The 23667-nt window shown below is 37.3% G+C and overlaps 1 protein-coding gene across 18 annotated transcripts in view; it reads left to right on the top strand.

The window, feature by feature from the left end:
• The window catches only part of Asph (aspartate beta-hydroxylase), a 233520-nt gene that overhangs the window by 170098 nt on the left and 39755 nt on the right, over positions 1–23667 (top strand). For all 18 annotated transcript variants that reach the window (XM_087190370.1, XM_087190372.1, XM_087190376.1 and 15 more), the window contains 3 exons: positions 6037–6135; positions 8179–8268; positions 13849–13986. In XM_087190370.1, the coding sequence (XP_087046496.1) occupies positions 6037–6135; positions 8179–8268; positions 13849–13986 (327 nt within the window). The remainder of the gene's footprint in view (positions 1–6036; positions 6136–8178; positions 8269–13848; positions 13987–23667) is intronic.

Here is a 23667-nt window from a genome sequence, read left to right as displayed (position 1 = left end):
AAAACTCATAAATTCCTTCCTTCTGTCCTTCTTTTCTTCCTCCCTTATTCCCTCCCACCGTCCCTCCCTTCCTTCTTTCTAAAATTCTTTCGTATTTTTCTTCTTTCTTTTCCTCTCTTCCTGCATCCTTCTTTCTTGTCCTCCTCTCATCTGCAAAGCCTGCCCAGGTGCTTTCTGGGTACCAAGCACGTGTAAGGTGGAGGTGCTATCTGAAAGCACCCTAGTCATCGCTACGCCACTTAGGACAGTCCTTCCTCACCTTGTTAAAACCTTCCTTGAGTACATTCATCCTTATTGCCCAAAGGATTTTATTTTACCTTGAAAAATAAAATTTATTTGCTGTTGATTATACATTGAGTACCATAATCTCATCTGATTGAGCATAACAGGAAGCACAAAGTCTAAAATATAACCATATTATACAGTCGAGTTTCTTTTTTTTCGTATTGGGGATTGGACTCTGGTCCTTGCGCTTGCGAGGCAGGCAGCGGAGCCACTGAGCTAAATCCCCAGCCCCAAGTGAGTTTCTTTTTAAAGAAGCATTAATAGGCTGGAAATAAGTGTGGGGTTTGCCTGTTCCCTCCTCTCACTTCTAAGTTAATAAGCTGTGTCTAAAGGGTTCTCTTTCCTTAACCAAAGTTTATCCTGACATATTTATCTCCATTGAAATCATTTTCAGAAAACTAATAATTGGAATTTTTATTTTTCTTCACACTGATTCTTATATTTGAGTAAATTTACACAAATCATTGATAGTTCCCTTTCTGAATTTTTGCTGCTTCATTTCAACAAAGGGACTGGCTTTGAAATGGTTGGATGCAGACTGCTCACATGTGCAGATTTTGGAAGCCCCTCCTGTGGCTTCCTTCCAAGTTAGTCACACCCCAGTGTCCCACGCAGCCCACAGTCCAAGGCCAATCATCATTCCTGATGCTTCCCTGCTCTCATGCCTCACATATCTTTTACTCAGTCAACTTCCATTTATTAAAACCCATACATGCTAGCTCAAAAATGGTAGTTAATGAAATAAACACACCCTGTACCTTCATGAAGTTTACAAATCATTCATCTTGTTCTATTTTTTTTCCTAATCGCTTTGAGATCCTTTCCCTTTTAACCAGGCACTCATCATCTCCTGCTTGAACTAGCGCAGATCTGCTCTGCTCAGATTTGTTCCTTTCTGGCCTTCATAAACCCAAAACACAATCTGAGCATCTAACTCAGTGTCCATCACTCAGAGCAATGGTCTTTAAACATCTTTAATTGTTTACTTTCCCAGGCAAAAATTTTCAAACAAGCACCTTCGGTATGCTTGTTTACGGATGTATATATTTCCTATATATGTACATATCCTAATATAGTATATACTTTATAAAAAGTATGTGTGCCCAAATAAGCTTTAAAAATAAAATGAAATATTTAAAGCACATTTCAAATCTTATTTAACTGATGAAAAACTCCTTCATGCTCACTAAAAAATTAATATTCTAATAATATCAATGTGTAGTGTTATGTGTGATTACAGTAGTCCCCCTTTAACTATGGTGGATACATTCTAAGACCCAGAGTCAGTGCCTGAAATCAAAGATAGTACTGAAGTTCATGTACGTGGTCTATTACAGTGAAGCTTCATGGCCACTAATAAGTAAAATAAGAGTTTTTAAAGGCCAGCATTGTGATACCTCAACAGTTAGTCTGGTGACAGAAATGGCTACTGTGTGTATTTGTACTGTATTAGTTTTTCCTGTTGCTGGCACACTACCCCACACCCACAAGTTAAGGGAGAAGAGTTTCTTTGGCTCATGGTTTCAGAGTATTCATTCCGTGGTTGGCTGGCTCGAAGGCAGGGACATGATGGCAGAAGGATATAGCAGTGCAAAGGTATTCCGAGAGGCAGAGCAGGGGAACAGCACCAGAGAAGAAGGGGCTAGGGACTAGGGACTGATATAGCACCCAAGGTCAAGCCTGCATGACCCACACAGACACACCCAAAGGTGCTTCATTAACTAGGTTGCTCCCAAGCTAATCAAGCTGACAGTGAACCTTCACATGCTGCCCCTCAACAACTTAACATACAAATACATCTCCTTAAACCGTACTCCAGTAATCACAATACTAAGTTAATCATTTCACTTGCCAGGATGCAATAATCTTGCATACAAATGAAAACTCAATAATCCCTTTTCCAAAGTGTCAGAAGTTCCAGAAGTTTGCAAAAGTCCAACTGAAATAAACCAGACACAAGAAGCTTAAATATCAGGTGGTTTCTCTTATATGAGAAACCCCGAATAAAAATAAAGAGCAAAGTAAAGGACAGATAATAAGTAAAGAGGTAGATTTTTCTCATATGAGAAGGAGATTAAGCAATGAAGGGAAAGGATGGGGAAGAAGAAAGAGTTGAAAAAAGAAATGAGATATGTTATATACAAGTACCAACTCCCCATAAGGAATGGAATCATACTGGAAACAGTGTACAAATAAAAAATTAAAACTGAAAAACAATCTTCTGAGACTCCAGACAAACTTTTATTTATGAAACTCTAAAAATCAAAAATAAGTTACCTCATCCCAAGGTACAATATCACAGGATCAATGTTCCCATTCCAACAGGGAGGAAAGAAGGGTTAGAAAAGAATCAGAGAAAAGCAAGACTGAAGCCCTGTAAGGTAAACATTATGTCCCATAGTTCCATGTTCAGCATCTGGAGCACATGTTAGTAAGACATGAGTTACAGAGGTCATGGTTGTACCCACTCCTGTGACCTTGCTATTCTTAGCCCACAAGGCCTCTCTTCCTTGGTCTGGGTCCACTCACAGCCTGCAGCTTTCCTCAGCAGACATTCCACATTCCTATCATCTCGAATTTCCTGAGGTCTCTATTGCACCAGTGGCTTCATTCCCACAGCTTCACGCATTGCCTTCTTTCTTAGGGACTCCCTGCATGCCTTCCCAGGCCTTCCTTTGAAAACTTGCTGGAAGCCTCCTTAATCGCATTCTGCATGCTGGTAAAAGCAGCATCATGTGCACAATGTGAATGTCTGCTGCCAGCAGAAGTAGTAGCCAGGCCCCCTGGGATCATGGTGGCAGTGACCTCTGAGTGGTGAGTACAGACAGAGAAATAAATCCCGGAGAACCAGTTCTGTAGGTGACCCTTCTCAAGCAGGAGGCTCACGGACTCTTCTCAAATGAAACATTTTTATATCTTCGAGCCTTTAATGAGTGAGATACCTTCAAGGCTTCTTTCTTCTCATCCCTATACCAAATAGTTGCTTTCTTTTTAATTGAAGTAATCTCCTCAGCAACCACACCTCCTTTGGCCCTAACTCTGCATATGATTTCCTTTGGACCAAAATTTAAGTTTTTCATATTTTTCTCCTCTGCTTTACGCACCCAATTCTCACTATAAATTTGTCTGAAAGCAGCCAGCAGTACCCATATCACATCCTGAATGTTAGACTGCCTTGAAATTTTCTCTGACAAATCAATTAGCTCACCACCCTTAATCTCAGTCTCTCCCAAATTCTCAAGATATGATCAAAATGTAGACACTTTTTTTTTTTTTTTGCCAAAGTGGAAAATGCATGGCTTCTAGTCAGTTGTCGGTGAAGTCCTTGTTTCCATCTGAATCCACCTGAGCCCACCCTTCCACCCTTTACTGTCTGCATTCCTATCACCATTCTGATCTTCCGACCTCTGACCAGAATCAACCATCAGGCTCTGCTTACAGCATTCTAGGGCTTCTCCAGTTTCACACCTCCAAACCCCTCCTGCAAACCAGTTCCAAAAGCTTCTGAACCACATGGTAATGTGTGATCAAAGGAATGACTCTACTTCTCTGGTACCATGTTTCTGTAGCAGTCAGCTTACCCACTGCTGGGGAAAGCTACCCAGCACACAACTTGAAGGAGGAGAGGCTTATTTGTCTCATGGTTTCAGAGGATTTACTCTATGGTCAGCTGACTTCAAGGTAGAAACATCATGGCAGAATGGAATGGCATATAGAGTTGCTTAGTTCATGGCAACCAGGAAGCAGAGTAAGATAATAACATCAGGGAGGAAGGAGCCAGAGGCTAGATATACACCCCAAGGTCATACGGCTCCTAAGCCAATCAAGTTGACAATTAAGCTTAAGTGTCACAATAATTAATTTTGTTAGTTATCTGTGGTGATGGCTGTGTGCCTGTTGTAGGCAGAAATGTCATCCATGTAGCTGTAATAATTATAATAATTCCTTCATAGCTATGCTAGCAGAAGCATGATCTGTACCTTTTCAGTTCGGTTCCAAAGGTAATGACTAAACTCCTGGTCAGTATCTGCCTTGGGGACAGTGCTATGGAACATGCAGAAGCAGCAGAGCTGTGCTTGCAGAGGTCTCTTTAGGAAGAAAACCCCAGCATGCTTTTTTTTCACTCATCCTGTGTTTAGACAGAGTTTTTGAGGACCCTCTGTGTGCTAGGCACTGAAGTTGAGCAGTGTGCCATGCAGACAAAATCCCTGAAGAGCAAACATTTTGGTGGGAGAATAAAGAATATAATAGTTCAGATGGCTATGAAGAAAAATGATCCAGCATAGAGAAGTGACTAGTCCTGGGGGAGGGGTCTGTTTTAGTACTAGGGCTGGTGGTCAGTGGTATGCTTCGCTGAGGTGGTGAGCTCTGAGCAAGGGCTCCATCATTCAGATAAGGGAGTGAGCCATTTGGATGTCTGAGGGAAGTCTGTGAGCCGGGGTGCATTGTGAGTGCAAAGGTCCTGAAGCAGGGCTGTCCTTGACTTGCTGTGAGCAAGAGAACAGTGTGCCTGGAGGAAGGACAGAGGCAAGAGAGGCAAGAGGTAGAGACGCCCAGCCCAAGGGAGGCCTTGCAAGTGGTCTCCAGAACCTGGTTTTTCACTCTGGCTGAAATGGACCAAAGGAAGGATGGGATGGGACCCAGGTCTTAGCAAGTTCCTTCATGGGCCACGTGGAGAACGGACTACAAGGGAGCAGAGGGGTGGCAGATAGGAGGCTCCTATACAACTGCGGAGGGATGATGCAACTTTGACAGGGTGGCAGTGGTGAAGGAAGTGTCAAGTGTTACGGTTCTGAATGCACCCTGAAGGTTATGTTGGCTGAATTTTGAAAGGATGAGGTGCATGGTCTGATTCAAGCTGAAAACATGAAAGTACGGGCAGTGTGGAAACAAGGCCGTGGTGTCCCCTCTCCGTGAACTTTGCTCCTCCTGTGTGAGGCCCCATGACTCCCCTTTTCCCACTCTGGCTAGAGGTTGAGCAGACTAGACATGCATCTTTTCTCTATATCCACCCAACTCAGACCTTTATCTTTCTCTTTTGTTCCATAAAGTCATTTGTCCAGCAGCTTCACAAGTTCAATATTGTTCTGTGTTGACTTCTCAAGGCTAATATTTAATTGAGAGGCATTTTGTGGAATTGTCTTTAGCTCATAATAGAGACATATAATAATAATAAACAGTGGTGTGGTTTATAGGAAATATTTACCTAGATTTTATCACACAGTATTGCATTTGCTCACCAACATCATTCTCAGTTCTTAAAACAGAGCACTCGAGAAATTTCTATTAATGGGTGGATCCTGATAGTACTATGAATGCAAATTTAAATTTTCTCTTGAATAAGACAATGTAAACAGCATGTATACAAAGCAATATGTAATAACCGTTCAGAATTATCTTAGAGCATTGCAAATTTAGAACAATTTTCCTTAATCACTAAAAAAAACTGAGGTCATATCAATTGACAGATATTTTGCTCACTTGCATTGTTAAAGCAGTGCTTCAACAGTTACTGCCTTTTCACTCTTTTCTTTTTTTCTTGAAGAACCAGTGTGTAAATGTGAAAGCGTATTGATTTCAGAGGAAATAGGACCCTGTAAGTTTCATGATTGCAATGAGACAAAGAACTGTAGTGTTTTAAGCTGTAGCATTATAATCCAATCCGAGTAGAGCAAACTAATTAAAATTTGTTTTGACAGACATTTGTACAATTTATAATGTATCACAATACATTGTTGTCTTTGAGTGTAGGTTCTGAATGTGACACCTAATGATGGCTTTGCTAAAGTACATTATGGCTTCATCCTGAAGGCGCAGAACAGGATTGCTGAAAGCATACCCTATTTAAAGGTGACCGTCACTGCTCTTCCCTTTTCGTCTTTCAGTTTCTTTGAGTCATTTAGACACCCTCCATTATGCCTTGTAGATTGATTGACATGCACAGCTGAGTCTTTTCATCATCAGAAGGTACACCCTGTGACCATGACATTCACAGGCAGTGTGGACCTTTTCCGCAACTGAGAATGTCATATGTAGAAACACCAACTATGTGAGCAGAGGCTATTTGGAAGAGACTTTATGAAGAAATTCATAAAACTGAAACTGTTATAGTTTTTAAATAGTGGCCAAAGTAGACAGAAATTATTGATACGATATTTTAAAAAGCGAACAATCCTTTAAATGTTTGTTTTACAAGTTAATTATATATTGAGACTTCCCTGAAAAGGGCTCATAATTACCTAAACCAAGTGAGGTAACAGGTGCCAGCTGAATATGTCAAACCCCTAAAAGCATGTCTGGTACCTCAAAATATTAAAATTAAAATGTGCTATTTTTTCTCTCATATATATAATTGAATCCTTGTTACATCAGAATCATGTTTGGTCTAGCTTAAGACTATCTAATAGAACTTTTTGCCATGATGGAAATATTTCTCTGTGTTCTCTACCACAGTGACCACTACCCACATGACTACTGAGCATCTAAAATGTGGAACTGTGACACATTTAAAATCTTATTTCATTTTAATTAATTTTGACTGAAATATTAACATGTACCTAACAGTTACCATATTGAGCAGGTTAGAAGTTGCAGTATATTCCACTTCTGTAATCTCCTTTACATGACTTCAGTCAGAGACCCCAAGTAGCAACCCACTGATTGCAAATATCTGTGTTTTATTTGGCCAGTACAGTTCTGTTGAAAAAAATTCTAATTGTTTGCCTTGAGAATCTGGACATGTTGTATAATCATGTAGATTTCTAGCTGCTCCCGAAAGGTCTTATCTGACCTATGACCCTGGCCCAGCACTCTGGGATGCAGCATTGAGTAGTGGCACCCCTAAAATGGACATGTGCCCCCATTTGTCCTGCCTGTTGGGAGGGCTCTGTAACCCTGCACATTCCTTGTCAGGATTCTGCAGGCACGTGTGTTCCTGGGGTTTAAAGTGCTCTCCTTACTTGGCCTCTGACCTAGGAAGGCCTAACAGTATTTCCTTGGCTTCACAGACAGGAAACCGTGGCTAGTTAACAAGCACGGGCTTTGAGCATCAGTCAGTTCATCCTGTCACTTGCTATTTTCTATTATACAAATAAAATTTCTTCCTAGTAAAAGGAAAGGCACTTCTTGGGAAGAAGCCTCAAAGAGGGAGATTTTTAGAAAAGAAGCCCTTGGCATTTAAATATTTTTGACATTTGTCATTCTTTTGGTTTTCTAAGATAATTCTCCTGATTTAATATGCTTTCGCTTTTTATTTTGAAACACAAATTTCAATTTCAGGTCTTGTATAGGAGGTGGGGAGAAATCAACTAAATGTTTTAGGAGTTATTTAATAAAAAAATGAGATTTTCAAGATTTCAGTTGATTCCAATCCTTCTTTGTGTTTTGTAAGAAATTTCATTAAAACATCATGACATGTTTGTTGAGTGTAAAGAAATATGACTTGCAGTTAGGGTGCCATTACTTTAGACATGAGCAATTAAACATTTGGGTAGAGAAATAGAAAGATTCTGCATGACATATGGTCAGATTTGGAGAGCAAAATAAATGTGAGACATATCCAGCCAGAGAAATTATGTGAAATACTGAAATACGATTTCTCCCACACTCGAGGTACACAAAATATTCTACTAATTTTATGGGCAATCCCACTAACTCCATAATTAATTATAAATATTTTGTTAAATTTAACTTTATGATCTCCTTTTGCTTCTGCATTATCAATTTTGACCAATAATCTCATTGCCCAATTTTAATATTGAATGTGTTTTTCTAGTTGTTAGATTTTTCTATGATATACTGTATTCTATATATAAGAAAAGCTACATAAATCAAGGCATGAAATTTGGCAGGTATTTAATTCTGTCATAGATCCTAACACTGCTCTTTCTACAGGAAGGAATAGAGTCTGGGGATCCTGGCACTGATGACGGGAGATTTTATTTCCACTTGGGGGATGCCATGCAGAGGGTTGGAAACAAAGAGGTAATGAGTTTATGGCTTTTTATTCACTCTAACAGAGAATGAAGTGCTGGGGGTTGGGGGGGCGGGGGGTTTCTACGAGAAAATTACAATTGAAAACATATTTTGTGCATAAACATTTGAAGGCAATGATTTAAACAATTAGCTATGTGTTGTCTTCAAAATAACCCAACAATTCTAGCTTAATCTTATTACAAATTTGGGGGATTTGGCTTTTATAGTTTAAGAAATCAGCTAAGTAACCACAAGCACAGCCTCTAAACTGAGGAGTGTGTGTATCTGTATATCTGTTTGTGTCACTCTATTTAGAGAAATAGATATTGCCTTGGGAAAAAATTCTTTAAAATTATAAAAATGAACACATGACTCTGAAATTGCTTGAATTTTAAAAACATCTTATTGGTTTTCCTAGATTACTTTTTGTTTTATTTTGGAATTGTAAAAGTAGTTATCAGTAGAATGAAGTCTTTGCTCAACCTATTCCTAAGCACTATGGTTCATTGTGTAACTTACCTTCTGAAACATTTAATGCCAAGTTTAAGATGAACAAAAGCTAGGGTAATGACAGGTTCTGACATAAAATAATGTAGTAACTAAAGCAAGTTACACGTTTTCTTTGTGGTTACTACTTTTTTCCTGAGCACAGCCATCAGCTTCTGTAAACAGACTATTGCATCATTAATTATGACATCACGTACTATCACTTTCAAGCCCCCCATAGTCGGCTGTGATTTATGTGTCACTGCTGGATGGCCAAGCTTCCCTTTCTCATTCTGCACCATTGCAGAGCTCCCAGCCTCAGCTGTACTTAGAGTCAGTGGCTAAAGGGGTGAAGTGAAACACTGAATCTTTGTAACCAGTGCATTCTATCCATGTGTTAAGGTGACATCTAGGATAACACAGCTTCAGATTTCTAAAGTAAATAAGAACCTAGGACCATCTGGACAACTGAGGGTTCAGAGAAGCAAGAGGATTTGTGGTGCTATAATTGCCTGCAACGGAAATGAACAAATTTGCAGTAATAGAAGATTGGATTATTGACCCTCTTGTCATTATACATTTATATTAATCTATCCATTTCCCCTTCTAACTTAACCAATCAGTTAACTAAACTAGAATGAGATGTTAGAAGAAAAATAAGGCAGATAAAATTACTGATTAGTAATCATTTTCGTGTTCCTTCATTCTTTTAGATATAAAAGGAATCCTTTGAAGGAGAGGGAGAAGAAAGATTTTGCTACAGTATCTAACAATGGATAAATGTTTGAGTTTGATTATTCTATATATAATTGTCGGTAATTAATTTATCTTTGAACATTTCAGGGTCCAAAGCAAAGGCAGATAAAAGAGCTCTATGATTTGTCTCACATCTTAGATGAAAACAGCTCTTACTTCAAGGACAAAGAATTCACTACCAAACAGTTGTTAAAGGCTTGGTATTTGAACCTATGGGACTGTTCTACCAACTTAATTATCATTAATATACAGCATAGTTCTTGAATTCAAAAAGTTCACAAGCGTTCATCACTACAGGAGAGTGCGAACAAGCCTGTAGATGCGCTGTTTTAATACTTTCCTGGTACGACGTGTTGAGTCTGCATCCATGAGTTTGCATATCAGGAAGCCACCACCCTTCGTGTTTCCATGCATGGAGCTCTCTTCCCACCCTGAAAGAGGACAGATGCAGGAGAGCAGACCCACAGCCCTGAGGCTGATGATCAAATGGCTTTTGAAGAAAATTGTAATAACAGACAGGAAAAGGGACAGAGACAAATCATGACAGTCTTACAATAGTTCAGCTTTTACTAGTTCCTAGTAATTCCATAACTTCCAAATCCATATTCTAGCTTCTTTTCTAGTCTCATTCTTAAAGTCCAGATTCATATGTCTATTGCCTGCTTGTTGTCACCATAGGGATGTCACAGAGGCAACTCACATGTCTTCCTCTAATCCATTATTTCTCCTGGGTCCCACCTCTCATTCCATGATATTGCCCCCTTTCCAGAATCAAGATGTGCATCAGCTTTCCCTATCCATCATTCAGAGCAAGTTATGGGAATTTGGCCTCCTGAGCTCTTGTCAGCCCCATCATGCTCCTTCCTGGCTCAGGGCTATTAATTCCAGCCTGTGTTACCTGTACCCTCAGGGACAGCTGTAAGAACCTGTCTCACTTGAAAGTCTCACTTTCTTTCAGACCACCCTATGCTCAAAAATACTGCTGTAAAAAGTCAAGTCCTATTTCCATGCAATAGCACTTAGTATTCTGCAGGCAGTTGCGGCCAGCTGTGCTCTCTGGAAGTATGTCTGACAGGCTCCTGTGTACAGCACACTGCGGGCACACCAGGCTCAGCTGTGCCACTGGTGGCAGAGCACTGCACAAACATGACCCAGGCTCTTCTGAGTTAGAGACCTTTGGAGTATTCTTTGTGTGTCCGTGTGCATGCATGCATGTATGTGTGTTATAAAACCAGACATGGCAATAATTTGACAAAGTAGAGATAACAGTGATATAGAACACATATAATTAACCCAGGCACTATTACTGTCAAATTTTAATATTCTTGATTGTAAGTATAAAATTCTTGACTAGGCAAAAAAATAATAAAGAAGAAAGTTTTGGAGGTTTCTAACTTGATCGTGGATTTACTAACAATTTTTATTTTAAATTGGCTTAGATGTTTTAAAAAAACTAGCTGAATTCATTGAGTCTCCTATATCATATGTTAATAAAGGTTTTTTTCAGGCTAATATAACATTTTCATCATTTTGTTCCCCCTAAAAGTTAAATGGGAAAGAAATACAAAATTAAGGGCCCTGTTTGAGGCAGTAGCACTTACTCTGAACTTCAGTAAAGACCTTACAGATAGTCTCAACCTGGGAATCGCCCAGCCTTCCCACATAAGAAGGACTAAGAAACTAAGACTTCTAACTCCTGGAATGTGGGCTGTTTTGGTTTTCTTGTATTACTTTTTTTTTCACTGTTCAATCAATATGCCTTATCCTTAATATGAATTACTCATAATACAAGACTTAGTGGACTGTCAGACTTTCCTTAATAACGTTTTTGTTTGTTTGTTTCTTTGTGTTTTTGTGGGGGTTTTTGTTTCTTTTGGTACTACACTAGTCCCTAGTGTATGCTAAACAGGCACTGTTTCAGCGAGCTACAGGCACTGATCACTTTAACACCAAAAGGTTTAGGAAACAAAATCCTAAATTCAAATTTGATGAAATCACAATAGTAAAATTAATTTAAAAGATGAATATTCTTTCTTTTTTAAACCAGATAACAATTGACTATTTTAACCTTCTGGTAAAGAAACTTTGGCTACAACTTACATGTATTTCTAGGTAAACATTTAAGAATGATTATCATATGTGTTCTTAATTTGAGATACTGAGAAAGATATTAAATAGGAAAATCTCTTTTATTAGTTTTTTTCTTTAAAGATAGAGTTAACCAAGATGCCAGGAGGCTTGGATTTTTGTTCTAGAAATTTAACTTTTATAAGCCTCTTTCAGCATTTGTAAGATAGAGATATTTGGAGTAGATTAAATGAGATTTTAAAAGTAAATGATAAACTGTGAAGTCTAATTGACAATATGAGGTGAGGGCCAGGGTTTTAGCTCAGTGGCCCTGTGCCTGCCTGGTAAGCACAAGGTCTTGAGTTTGATCCCTGGTACCAAAAAAAAAGAAAAAAAGAAAAGAAAGAAAATATGAGGTGACATTGCTATCATCCTTCACTTTTCTAATGAAGAAAAATTTTAAATATGAATGTTAATACACTTGTAGAAGTTAAGTTTTTGCATCAAAAGAAGATATTCAGGTTGATATTAAATGCTTGTTTGTATTGATCAAACATGTATTTGAAATCACTATTCCAAAGCAATCACTACAGCAGACTTGTACTAAAAGAGAGGAAAAGATTTCGTCACTACTAGGAAAGGCTTCTGTGGCAAAAACAATGGGACATGCATGGGGCAGACGGCATGTAGGGAGAGCCACTTATGAGCATATGGCCAGGGCATTACTGGGAAGAGCCTTCTGGAGCAACAAATTCCACAGTCAGCTGTTTCTGAAATGCTAATCTTTCATGGAGACCAGTTGTATCGTGTTGCACACACCCTAAAGCCACAAGCACTATCCCTTATGGCAGAAAAAAAAAATATGTATTAGGAGCAAAAGTTCCCTTTTAAAAAAATCTTATATGAAGCCAAGCATGGTGGTGCATCCCTATAATCTCAGCACTCTGGGAGGCAAGAGAATGCCGTTTGAAGCTAGTGTGGGCAATTTAGCAAAACCCTGTCTCCAAATGAAAATAAAAAAGGGTCAGGAACATAGCTCTGTGTGAAATCCCTGATTTTAATTGCCAGTTTCATAAAAAGGAAAAAAAATGATATGTCTAACTATTAACCATCAACTATCTACCAACAGAATAATATTTCTTTTCTGTCTACTTATTTTAATGGAGGATTTACATTTTTCTCTTTGGGATATCCTGTAATGTCAGTATTCTGAGAAGCTGAGGCAGAAAGATACCAAGGTACAGCCCAGCATAGGCAAATTAGAAACTTGGCAAGACCCTGTCTCAAAATAAAAATTTTGAGCTGGGAATGTAGCTCAGTGTGATGGCTGTGAATTTAATCCCTAGAACTACAAAAGAAAAAACATCTGATATGGCCATGACCATATTTAATACCATCTCAGAATAATATTTCCTGTCTAACTAATGTAGTAGACCATTACACTGTCATTTAGGGGTAGCCTCCTTAAGTTGGGACATGGAGAATAAGTGCACATGAAATCACTCTCCATTTCAGGATCTCAGTTCAGTAAATGGAAATATATTTGAAGAAATTATTAAAGTCATACTCTGTTCTTTTTAAAGAAAATAAAAATCAAACTTAGAAATGAAAGCTAAAGTATAAAGATAGTCTCCTTTAGTGTCTTACATTGTTAATCAACAAATAAGTTCTAGACTCTACCAGACACTCGGGGGACCAAAACAGACAGAACAGTGTTCAGAGAACCTCGGAGTGAGAATATAGTGCGTGTGTTCACTTACACTACCAGCTCATAATCAGAAACCCAATGAAATAACAGTATTTTTGCCAGATTTCTATAGATTTAGGTACCTAACAGGCAAGTTCTGCACTCAAATATCTCAAGTACAGACAAGTCAGGGACTCCTTAAGATAGGTGGACTTGAGATTTTTCAACGTTATGGCGGTGTGAAAGCCATATGTGTTCAGTGGAAACCATATTTGAAAGTGAAGTCTTTTCCCAGGCTAGCAGTACATAGTACAGTCTTCTCTGTGACACTGGACAGTGGCAGTCAGCCACAGCTCCCAGTCAACCCTGTGATCACGAGGGGAGGCTTCCAGCCCTATACAGTGTACTGTGTTGTTAAGCTAAGTATGTTAGGTGGATTAAATGCATTTTTTATTTAGAGTATTTTCAGTTTATATAATCCTATCACAAATCCAGGAACATCTCTAATACTTTTTTAGTATCTCTAATTTTAAAATTAATAAAAGTGCTTCATTTAAGGAGTAGTAAGGAGCAGAGTCTTTCTATGTTTTTAGGCATATAAGTGGTATGAGCTCGGCTACAAGAGAGGACATTTTGCATCTGTCTGGCAGCGCTCGCTCTACAATGTGAATGGACTGAAAGCCCAGCCGTGGTGGACCCCAAGAGAAACGGGGTACACGGAATTAGTCAAGGTGAGTGTTAACGTAGACATCATCTTCATCTTTTTTTAACCTTCAAAATCAGAGAATGTTTATCATGGAAAGATTATATTTCCAATAGTATTTTCAAAAATAGGAAAAAAAGAATCTTTTCATCCCATTAGCTCAATGTGACCTTTAGATGATGAAGGTTATTTACCTGGTTCCTAAACTTTTTCCAACTAAAAATGGTGTTACACTCTTGAAAATTACTGAGCATCCCAAGGAATTTTTGTTTGTGTACGTTGTATCTATACATCAAAATTAAAATTGAGAGAAAATTGTTAAAAATTAAAAATAAAATTTGATGTATGAATTCTTAAAAGAACAATAACTATTACATGTTAATATGAGTAATATTTTATAAAGTAATTATATATTCAAAATGAAATATAGTGAGAAGATTGTGATTGTTTTACATTTTTGCAAATCTTTTTAATAACTGGATTCACAGGCAACAGGAGGATTCTTATATCAACTTCACACATATACCCATGAGGGCTGTAATATTACGTATCATATAGGCCCTGGAAAACAATGTGTGCCTGTGCACAAATGATCATGAAGAGAGCACAGAATACCTTGCACTATTAAGAACGTAATTTTGAGGTAGGCATGGTGGTACATGTCTGCAATCCCAACACTCGGGAGGCTGAGTGACGAGGAGCACAGACTCATGGCCAACCTCAGTGGCCTGGTGAGACTGTGTCTCAAGAGTAAAGAAGAGAACAGCTTTCATTTTTCAGACACTCCGAAAGAACTTTGGAAACCTTGAGATGTACCTGTGGCCCTGAGGCTATGTAAAGGAAGCAACACATACGAATATTGTTAGTAAATGTTCAGGCAGCTATTTAGGATAGGAGAAACTAAGCGATTCTAACAAGTTAATAGCTGAAACAGTTGGAAATTTGGACATTGATACATTAAATCTGAACTTTAATACTGTCTACTTTGTGATTTGGGTAGGTGCATGGTCAGAAGTTTATTTTTGTTTTAGAATTCCATTCTTCTTAGACACATTAATAAAATGGGACTTATAGTTAATTTATTCATAGTTTTAATGATACTGTTTTTTATTCAAATGGAAATGTCACGTACAGTACAGGCTTCCATAAGACGGGTTCTATATTCTAGCCAGAGAAATCTAACTGCTGTTTATGCATGGTCTATAGAAGATAATGTGAAGATAATATTCAAACAATTGATTTTGCATGTGAGGGACACAGGAAGGGAAAAGTAGGAGTGACAAAACATTGATAATTTTGTAATCTGGGTGATGGATGTTTGGAAGGTTTTTATATTATCCTTTCTACTGTTGGGTATATGTTTAAAATTTTTCATAATCAGGCCAGGGATTTACCTCAGTGGTTCCGGTGCCTGCCTCGCAAGCTCAAGGTCCCGAGTTCGATCCCCGGTACCAAAAAAAATTTTCATAATCTTTTTTCAAAGGATCATCTTGAATAAAGTGTATCTTGGAGACTTACAAGACTTCATGGATTTGGTTTACTTGGGGAAAAGAAACATTTCAATGTGGTTTCAAGGTACTTACATTAAGTAGGTCTTATTGATAGTGGTTATTCTATATTTCATTATAAAAGCATAGTTTATGATCATCACAATCCAGTTGTAAAATAGACTGCTGTCACTTATGCCTTGAATACTTTATAGATCAGAAAACCATGATATGTTGACAGTTTCTGAAGATGAATTTTAAGAGGACCCATATCCAAAGCAGAAATTGTATAGTAGCAATGTCTTTCTTGATAAAACTACTGCAGTTAGCACTGTCTATGATTATTTTTTCCCTTGTAAAATTCCATCTCCTCTCATGTCAGATCACATTCAGCTGATTGTCCTCTACATTTTTTCTTGGTCTCTGTGAGTTTATTTCCCTGCTGTAGCTTTTGGTATGCTTTTAACTTGAAGTAGCAGAAGTGAAATTCAAATCTGGCTTAAACAACATGGAACTTTATTCACTCATATAATTGGAAGCCAAGCAGTAGAGCAGACTTCAGAGTAGTATAATGGAGGGAATGTGTTCTTGGCTTTACACTTCTTTGGTCAACTTTACCCCCATGCCAGCATACTATAAGATGGCTGCCAGCAGCACCTGGACTAGTTGGTTTGAAAGAAATTTTAAAACTCCTTAACATTGTTGAGCCACCACACCAGTCATAAATGGCCTTCTCAAAGTCTCCTGGGAGATCCTTTCCTATTGGTAATAACCACATGACAATGGATACTCACAATTACAACAGTCTGAGATACAAGGAGCTGGCAACAGGCTTCCAAGAGAAGCAGAGTATATCTCTCCATTAACTTGGGAATAGTTATCATTCTCTTCAGTCCGAATGAGCTAATTTAAGTCATATTTCTACTCTGAATCTGTTACTGATTACTGAGATGGGACTATCAAGCCAACAGATCCATCCTGAAAGCCAGGGAAGGGTTAGCTTTCTCTAATTGAGTGGGTTATCTGGAGAGAGATGGATACCAAGCAGTCAGGGTTCTGTTAAGGAGAAAAGGGGTGTGACAGACGTTGGAAAGGAAGCCTATCTGTCTGGGTCATCATTGACTGTGAACCAGAACATTTTTTTCTACTTTCTGTTTTTCCTTTTCTTCATTTTCTGAGAAATCTTGTCCACTGTGGTTTATCTGCTGTGAAAATTTCTACTAAAGCTGTAGTAAAAGGATAGGAAAAATAATCTATCTAAACAGAAAAAGAACTGAAATGGTTGTACTGATATCAGACACAAAAGACTTTAAGACAAGAAGTGTAAATAGAGACAAAGAGGGTCCTTTCATAATAATAAGAAAGCCAGTTCCTCAGGAAGACATATACTTATACACACATTTGTGTACCTAAAAAAATAGCACTGAAATATATGAAGCAAGAACTGTTTAAACTGAGAAATATGTACATCAGCAGTACTAGATGGAGATTTTCATCCTTTGCCTTTTATAATGGACAAAACATTGAAACTGTATATAAAAAGGAAACAAAACATTCAAACAACACTAAGGCAACAAGATCTCACAAACACCTATGGAACATTTCACCAAATATAATCAGGATACGCACTGTTCTCAGGTACACATGAGTCATTCTCCAAAATAGGCCAGATACTTGGCCATAGAACAAGCTCAAGAAATTTAGAAATGTTGCAATCACAGAACATGTTTTTTTACACTATGAGGATGAAATTAAGATTTTTTAAATCAAGAGTCTGCCTTACAGGAATCATTAACAAAAATAAGTCTAATAAATTCACAAATATGTGAAAATTAAATATTGTACTCTTAAGTAACCAATAGGCCAAAAACAAAACTACAAGAGAAATTAGAAGATATGTTAAGATAAGTGAAACAAAAATATCACATAACAAAGCTTTTAGGATACAACAGCAGTGCTTAGATATTGATACTTGCTAGTATCTATATTTTAAAAAGGAGAATGGCTATAAAACATTAACCTGATGATCCATTCTAAGAAACTGACATAGCAGAGCAAAGAAAACCCGATGGAAGCAGAAAAGGAAATAAAATTGAAGTGAAAATAAATGAAATGGTGACTAGGACGATAAAGAAAAATTAGTAACACCAAAATTTGCTTCTTAAAACTAGATTATTTTATAAGCCAACTAATGAAAAATAAGTGAATATTCAAATTACTAAAATCAGAAGTGAAATAAGACGTATCACTACCAACCTTACAAAACTTAAAAGAATTATAAAAGAATAATAGAAAAGGTATAAATCAAAAAAGCAAAGGTAACCTAAATGAAGTTATTAAAACACAAACTACTGAAACTAACTCAGAAAGAAACAAAAATCTGAATAGACCTGTAATAAGTAAAAGAAATGAAAATAGTAACTTAAAAGCTTCCCACAAAAATACACCCAGGCCCAGACTTCTTCACTGCTAAATTGTATCAACTGTTTAAATAAGAATTAGCACCAATCCTTCACAAAATCTTCCAAAAAATATGAGTAAAGGAGCAGCAACTCACTTTATGAAGTCACTATTACTCTGATACCAAAATCAAGGACATCACTGAAAAAGAAAACTAAAAACAAATAGTCCTTGCAAATATTAGGTGTAAAATTCCTCAACAAAACATTAGCATACGGAATCCAGCAATATACAAAAAGAGCTATATACGTGAACAAGAGGCATTTTTTGAAGGCATCCAAATGAAAATAAATCAACTCAGTAAACATGGTCATGACTATATGATTATGATTGTGTTATCTTTTCAGCTGACGCAAGAAATTTGACAAAATCCAATACCTCTTCGAGATAAGAAAAATAATACAACAAACTAGGCAGAGAAGGGAACTGAAAAAGGGCATCTATGAGAAACCTGTAGCTCACAGCACACTTAATTGTAAATGACTGAAGAAGTCAAATTATCTACATCCTTAGATGACATTGCTTTGTATGTAGAATGTCCTAAAAAAATCTGTTTTAAAAAGCATGCATGTTGCTGCGCAAGCACAAGGACCTGAGTTCGATCCCCCATACCAAAAAAACAAAACAAAACAAAACAAAAAGCATGCATGTAATCCCAACAACTCATAAGGCTGAGGCCAGCATGGGCAGCTTCATGAGACCCTGTCTCAAAATAAGGGCTGGGGATGTAGTTCAGTGGTACATTGCTTGCCTAGCACAGATCAATCCCCAGTACAGCAAAAAAAAGTACTAATAAAGGAGTCCATCAAGCCTATAGAATTCAAGGTCAATATGTAAAATCCAATCCTGTTTCTTTACACTAGCAAAACACATTACCAAAATTAAGAAGAGAATAGTAAAATACTATTTTTAGGTTTCTAAGGTTACAATAGCAAAGTATTACAAAGTGGGCAGCTTACACAATAAAAAATTTTTTCTCACTTTTTCAGATCAAGGTGTCAGCAGAGCTGTTCCTTCTGAGGGCAATGAGAATCTGTTCTGTTCCTCTTCCTAAATTCTGGTGGATTTCTGGCAGTCTTTTGTGTTCTGTGGCTTACAGACCTCTGCCTTCATCTTCTCATGCCATTCTCCTTGTGTGTATGTGTCTCCATATTTTCTCTGTTTGCAAAGATAGCAGTCATGTTGACCTACAGCCCTTCATATCTTCATTTTAACTTGATCACCCCTGTGAAGACCCTGTCTTCAAATAAGGTCACATTCTGAGGTCCTAGGGGTTAAGACATCCAGATATTAAGTATCTGTTATGGGTTGGCAAGGAGCCAACCCATAACAGATACTTAGAATAAATATTACAAAGAAATGCAAGACTTGTAAACCTTACTGAAGATTATTTTAAAACATCTGGATAAAGGAAACACATTCTATGTTTATGAATCAGAATACTTCATATTGTTAAGATACCAAAGCCCCTCAAACTGATTTAAAGCTTCACACAATCTCCTTCCAAATTCCACCTGGCTTTTAAAAAAGAAAAAAAGAAATCGACAAGCTGAATGTAAAATTCATATGAAAATAGAAATGATCCAAAATAGCCAAAGTATTTTCAAAAAGACCAAAGTTGGAGGATTCATACTTTCCAATTTCAAAACTTGCAGCAATGCAGCAATAATCAAGGCAGTATGATACTTCCAGATAGACAAACACACAGATGTATATCTATCTCCCAGTATAATAGAATAAAAAGTCTATACATAAACCCTTACCTTTATGATCATTTGCTTCCTGACAAGGAGGCCAAAAGAATAGAGAAGAATTGTCTTTTCACAAATGGTGCTGGTACAACTAGAAATCTATATGCAACTGATTCGCACTATACACAAAATGAATGAGGCCACCACACATTATACACAGAAAGGAATTCCAAATTAACATAGGCATAAATGGAAGAGATAAAACCATGAAATTTTTAGAAAAAAAATGTAGAAGTTAATTCTTTGCAACATTAAGTTAGGCAGATTATTTTTGGTATGATAGCAAAACTACAACTGACCAAAACAAAGTACAGATAGTCTCCAACTTATGGTGCCTTGATTTAATGATTTTCTTTGAATTTACCATGTGACAAAAGAAATATACATTCAGTAGAAACCATAATATCCTTTGAATTTTAAATTTGGGTCTCTCTTCCAGGCTAGTGATATGTGGTCCAACCATCTCATGCTCCTGGGTAGCAGCAGTGAGCATGGCTCCTGGTCATACTCATGATGCAGAGGGGCAACAGTGGATGCACTGCACTGTACCATGTCACAACCATTTTGGATATAGGAAGTCAATAAATTTCATGAGATAGTCAACACTTTACTATAAAATAGGCTTTGTGTCAGATGATTTTGCCCAACACCAGGCTAATATGTTTTGAGCACATTTAAGGTAGGCTAGGCTAGGCTAAGCTATGATGTTCCATAGGGTAGACATGTTAAATGCATTTTTAATGCACAGTATTTTTTTAAACTTTCACTAGGTTTATCAGGATATAACCCTATAGTAAGGCAAGGAGCATCTGTACATACATTAGACTCCATCAAAACTTAAACTTTTGGGGCCAGGGATTTAGCTCAGTGGTTCTGCCACCTGCTTCATAAGCACAAGGTCCTGAGTTTGATCCCTGGTACAAAAAAAAAAAAAAAAAACTTGAACTTTTGTTCTTCAAAGGACACCAAAATAAAATCAACAGGAGATGTAATAGTTACAAGTCCTGTATTTGACAAGAGACTTATCTCCAGAAAATACAAAGAAGTCTGAAGTCAGTAATAAAAGCACATAACCTAATTTAAAAATGGGAAAAGAATTTAAAAGGATAGCTATTCAAAAAGATATCCAAATGGCCAAGAAACACATGAAGAAATCGTCAGTGTCATTTGTCATTAGGTAATACAAATGAAAATCATAGTTTAGTGCCACTTTATAACCACTAAGTTGGCTATCAGAACAAAGAAAAGTGTAATAAGCATTAGCAAGTGCTGGTGTGTATCTGGAGAAATTGGAATCCTCAGACATTGCTGGTTGTTATACAAAGCACTCTACTTGGGAAAACAGTATAGTAGTTCATGAGAAAATCCTCAAAAAGTTAAACATAGGATTACCGTACATCCCTGCAGTGCCACTCCTAAGTATATACCCAATTATAAAATTCATGTCCTTTTTAAGATACAGTGATATGCAAACAAAACAAATCCCTTTGCTTTGTCACCCACACTGAGAATTGCCCATGTGATTGGGTAAGTATATACCCAAGAGAAGTAAAAACTCGTGTTCATAAAAAGAATAGATACATAAAGGATCACAGTATCATTATTCATAACAGCAAAAAAGTGGAAACAACCCAAAAAATCCAATTGATGAATAATGATTAGGAATAAACAAATTATGAATAAATAAATTAAAAAGTGGTACATCTGCATATGATAAATAAATAACTAACAAAACATGGAACATCTATGCAATGCTAATAGAAAACAGTAGAGTTCTGCTCTCTGGTATCATATGGCTGAACCTTAAAAACATGATGTTATGTGACAAAGCTAGTCACAAAAGATCACATGACATTATTATGTTCATTTGAACTGTCATGATTAGGCAACTTCATGGAGAAAGAAAACAGATTGCTTGTTTCCCTTGGTATAAATACTTTTGTATATAGTTCTAATCTTTGTAGCAGCTCAAAAGATAGCTATTATTGTGCCCATTTATATATGAGTAAAATAGGATGAAACAACTAAAGACATTTACCTAAGGCCCCATGCATAATGGTGACAGGGCTGAGATTTGAATCAAGGTTTCCTTGTCCTTGAAATCCATGTCCTTGCTGGTACCTCTCAACTGTCCTCAGAGATACTGATGCTTGCTCCTGTATCTATGTCCTTTTTTCTACTCCAGTATTTGTTTCAAAATTCTGTTTAGTTCAGCTTCTTGATTTCAGCTGTGGCTATTTCAGGCCTTGCCTATTTAAGAAGAAAAGGAAGACTATTAATCACAGGGTCCCCTGCAGCACAGAATGTGTAACATCCTCTGTGTAAAACTGAATGCTGTGGGGCAGTGCTTCACTTTGCTAATAACTACCTTTATTTACATAAATGTTAATATTGTACATGGTATGGTTATAATAAAAGAAAGTACTTATGTGGTGACCATTTGCCAATAATGAGCATGACAGAAGAGAACAAGCTGTGTGAGGAAATTCAGGGCCCATATTGCATAGCAAGATATTCTTCCATTTCCAACTTACAGGTATGGATATCATGGATCATAGGCCATCATCCATCATTGACATCATAAGGTGGAAACTGTCTAGTTCTGAGACCTGCTGCATTTAGCCAAAATACTTTTAGAATAATTACCCAGTTTCTGGCCCTAAATGACTATTGCCTACCTCAGATAGCACGTCGTCACTCAGGTCATTCTCACTGTTACAGAGAGATCGAGATCCCATTTTTCTTGGAGGGATAGGACAATGTTCACAAAAAAGCATCCTCTGTGCTTTTTTCTCCATCACTGTGTGGCCTATAATTTAGTAGCTCTGGCACTGAGGGTTATGTAATTCAATGAAAAAATTAAAGACTATTCCAGTGGAATTTTCTCTTTGGGGATTGTTTTCATTAAAAATGATTAGGTTGCTAGCCAAATCACAAATATCAAAGCCTTAAGTGCCTTGGGGTTATTTAAACAGAAACTGAAACAAAAAAATAGGTTAAGGTCTTTGCTAAATTGGAAATAGAAATGATCTTGTGTAGGCTAGGAAAAGCCATCATGCTTTAAGCATATTGCTCTTCCCTTTTTGAGATTACTCCTTTGTTCCTCACTATTCCATGGCCAATTTATAAATATAAACATCCATGGTCAGACACCATTATAGTAACATTGAAAACAAATCCACAGCCAGTACAACTGAACACTATAATTTAAAATATCCCTTTTGTATTGGTTTTTCTTGCTACCTAACTCTGCATTTATCACTGGGGGTAAAAAAAAGAGATCTCTTGAATTTTTTCCTAAGCTTTTCAAAGCAGCTTCTTAGATGTAGACAAATAGCATAACAGATAAGTTTGCCTTTCTTCGCACTGTAGTTTTATTACATTTGGAGAAGCACCCAGTAATACTTTGCCAATGATGTGACAGAGCACATAGAAATGATTGATTAGAACAGCACTCTGTCATTTTCTCCGCACTGTGGCTTTTATTAATTAAAAAATGCATTGTGTATGAATAACTTGACCTGCACAAGAATAGGATTTACACAGTAATACATTAGTGGTTCAGTGTTTCTTTCTCTATGATTAAATATTTTCAGTGAACTGCTTTTGAAGTAAAAGAGATTGAGAAAGAAGCAAAAGTCAGATTTAAACTGAAATTAGGCTCCACATTAAGAAGATTAGCAATTTTGTAAAAACACAAATCTCATAGTATAAAGAAGTGCTAAAAGCAATTCCTTAAAATTTTTTTTGAGGTTAAAAGTAGGAAGATATTTATTGATAAGAAAGCTCCTGAGGGGCAGGAGGGGTCCCGACTGGGTAGCCAAGGAGCCACTTTACGGAGAAGTTTTATAGGGTGAAGCCAACCAACATGGGTACAACGTGGGCCACAGCCATGAACTCCCAATAAGGTTACAAGTACAGTCACTTAGGTAACGGGGGTCCAATGGGGAAGCAAGTCACGTAGCAAAGTACAGGGATTTTCAGTCAAGGTGGGGGTCAGGGATATTTCCT

The sequence above is a fragment of the Heterocephalus glaber genome, unplaced genomic scaffold (genome assembly GCF_053883595.1).
Source record: "Heterocephalus glaber isolate CG9 unplaced genomic scaffold, H.glaber_assembly_v1.0 deba00001553, whole genome shotgun sequence".
Taxonomy (NCBI): Eukaryota; Metazoa; Chordata; class Mammalia; order Rodentia; family Bathyergidae; genus Heterocephalus; species Heterocephalus glaber.
This window is presented reverse-complemented; position numbering and strand designations above follow the sequence as displayed.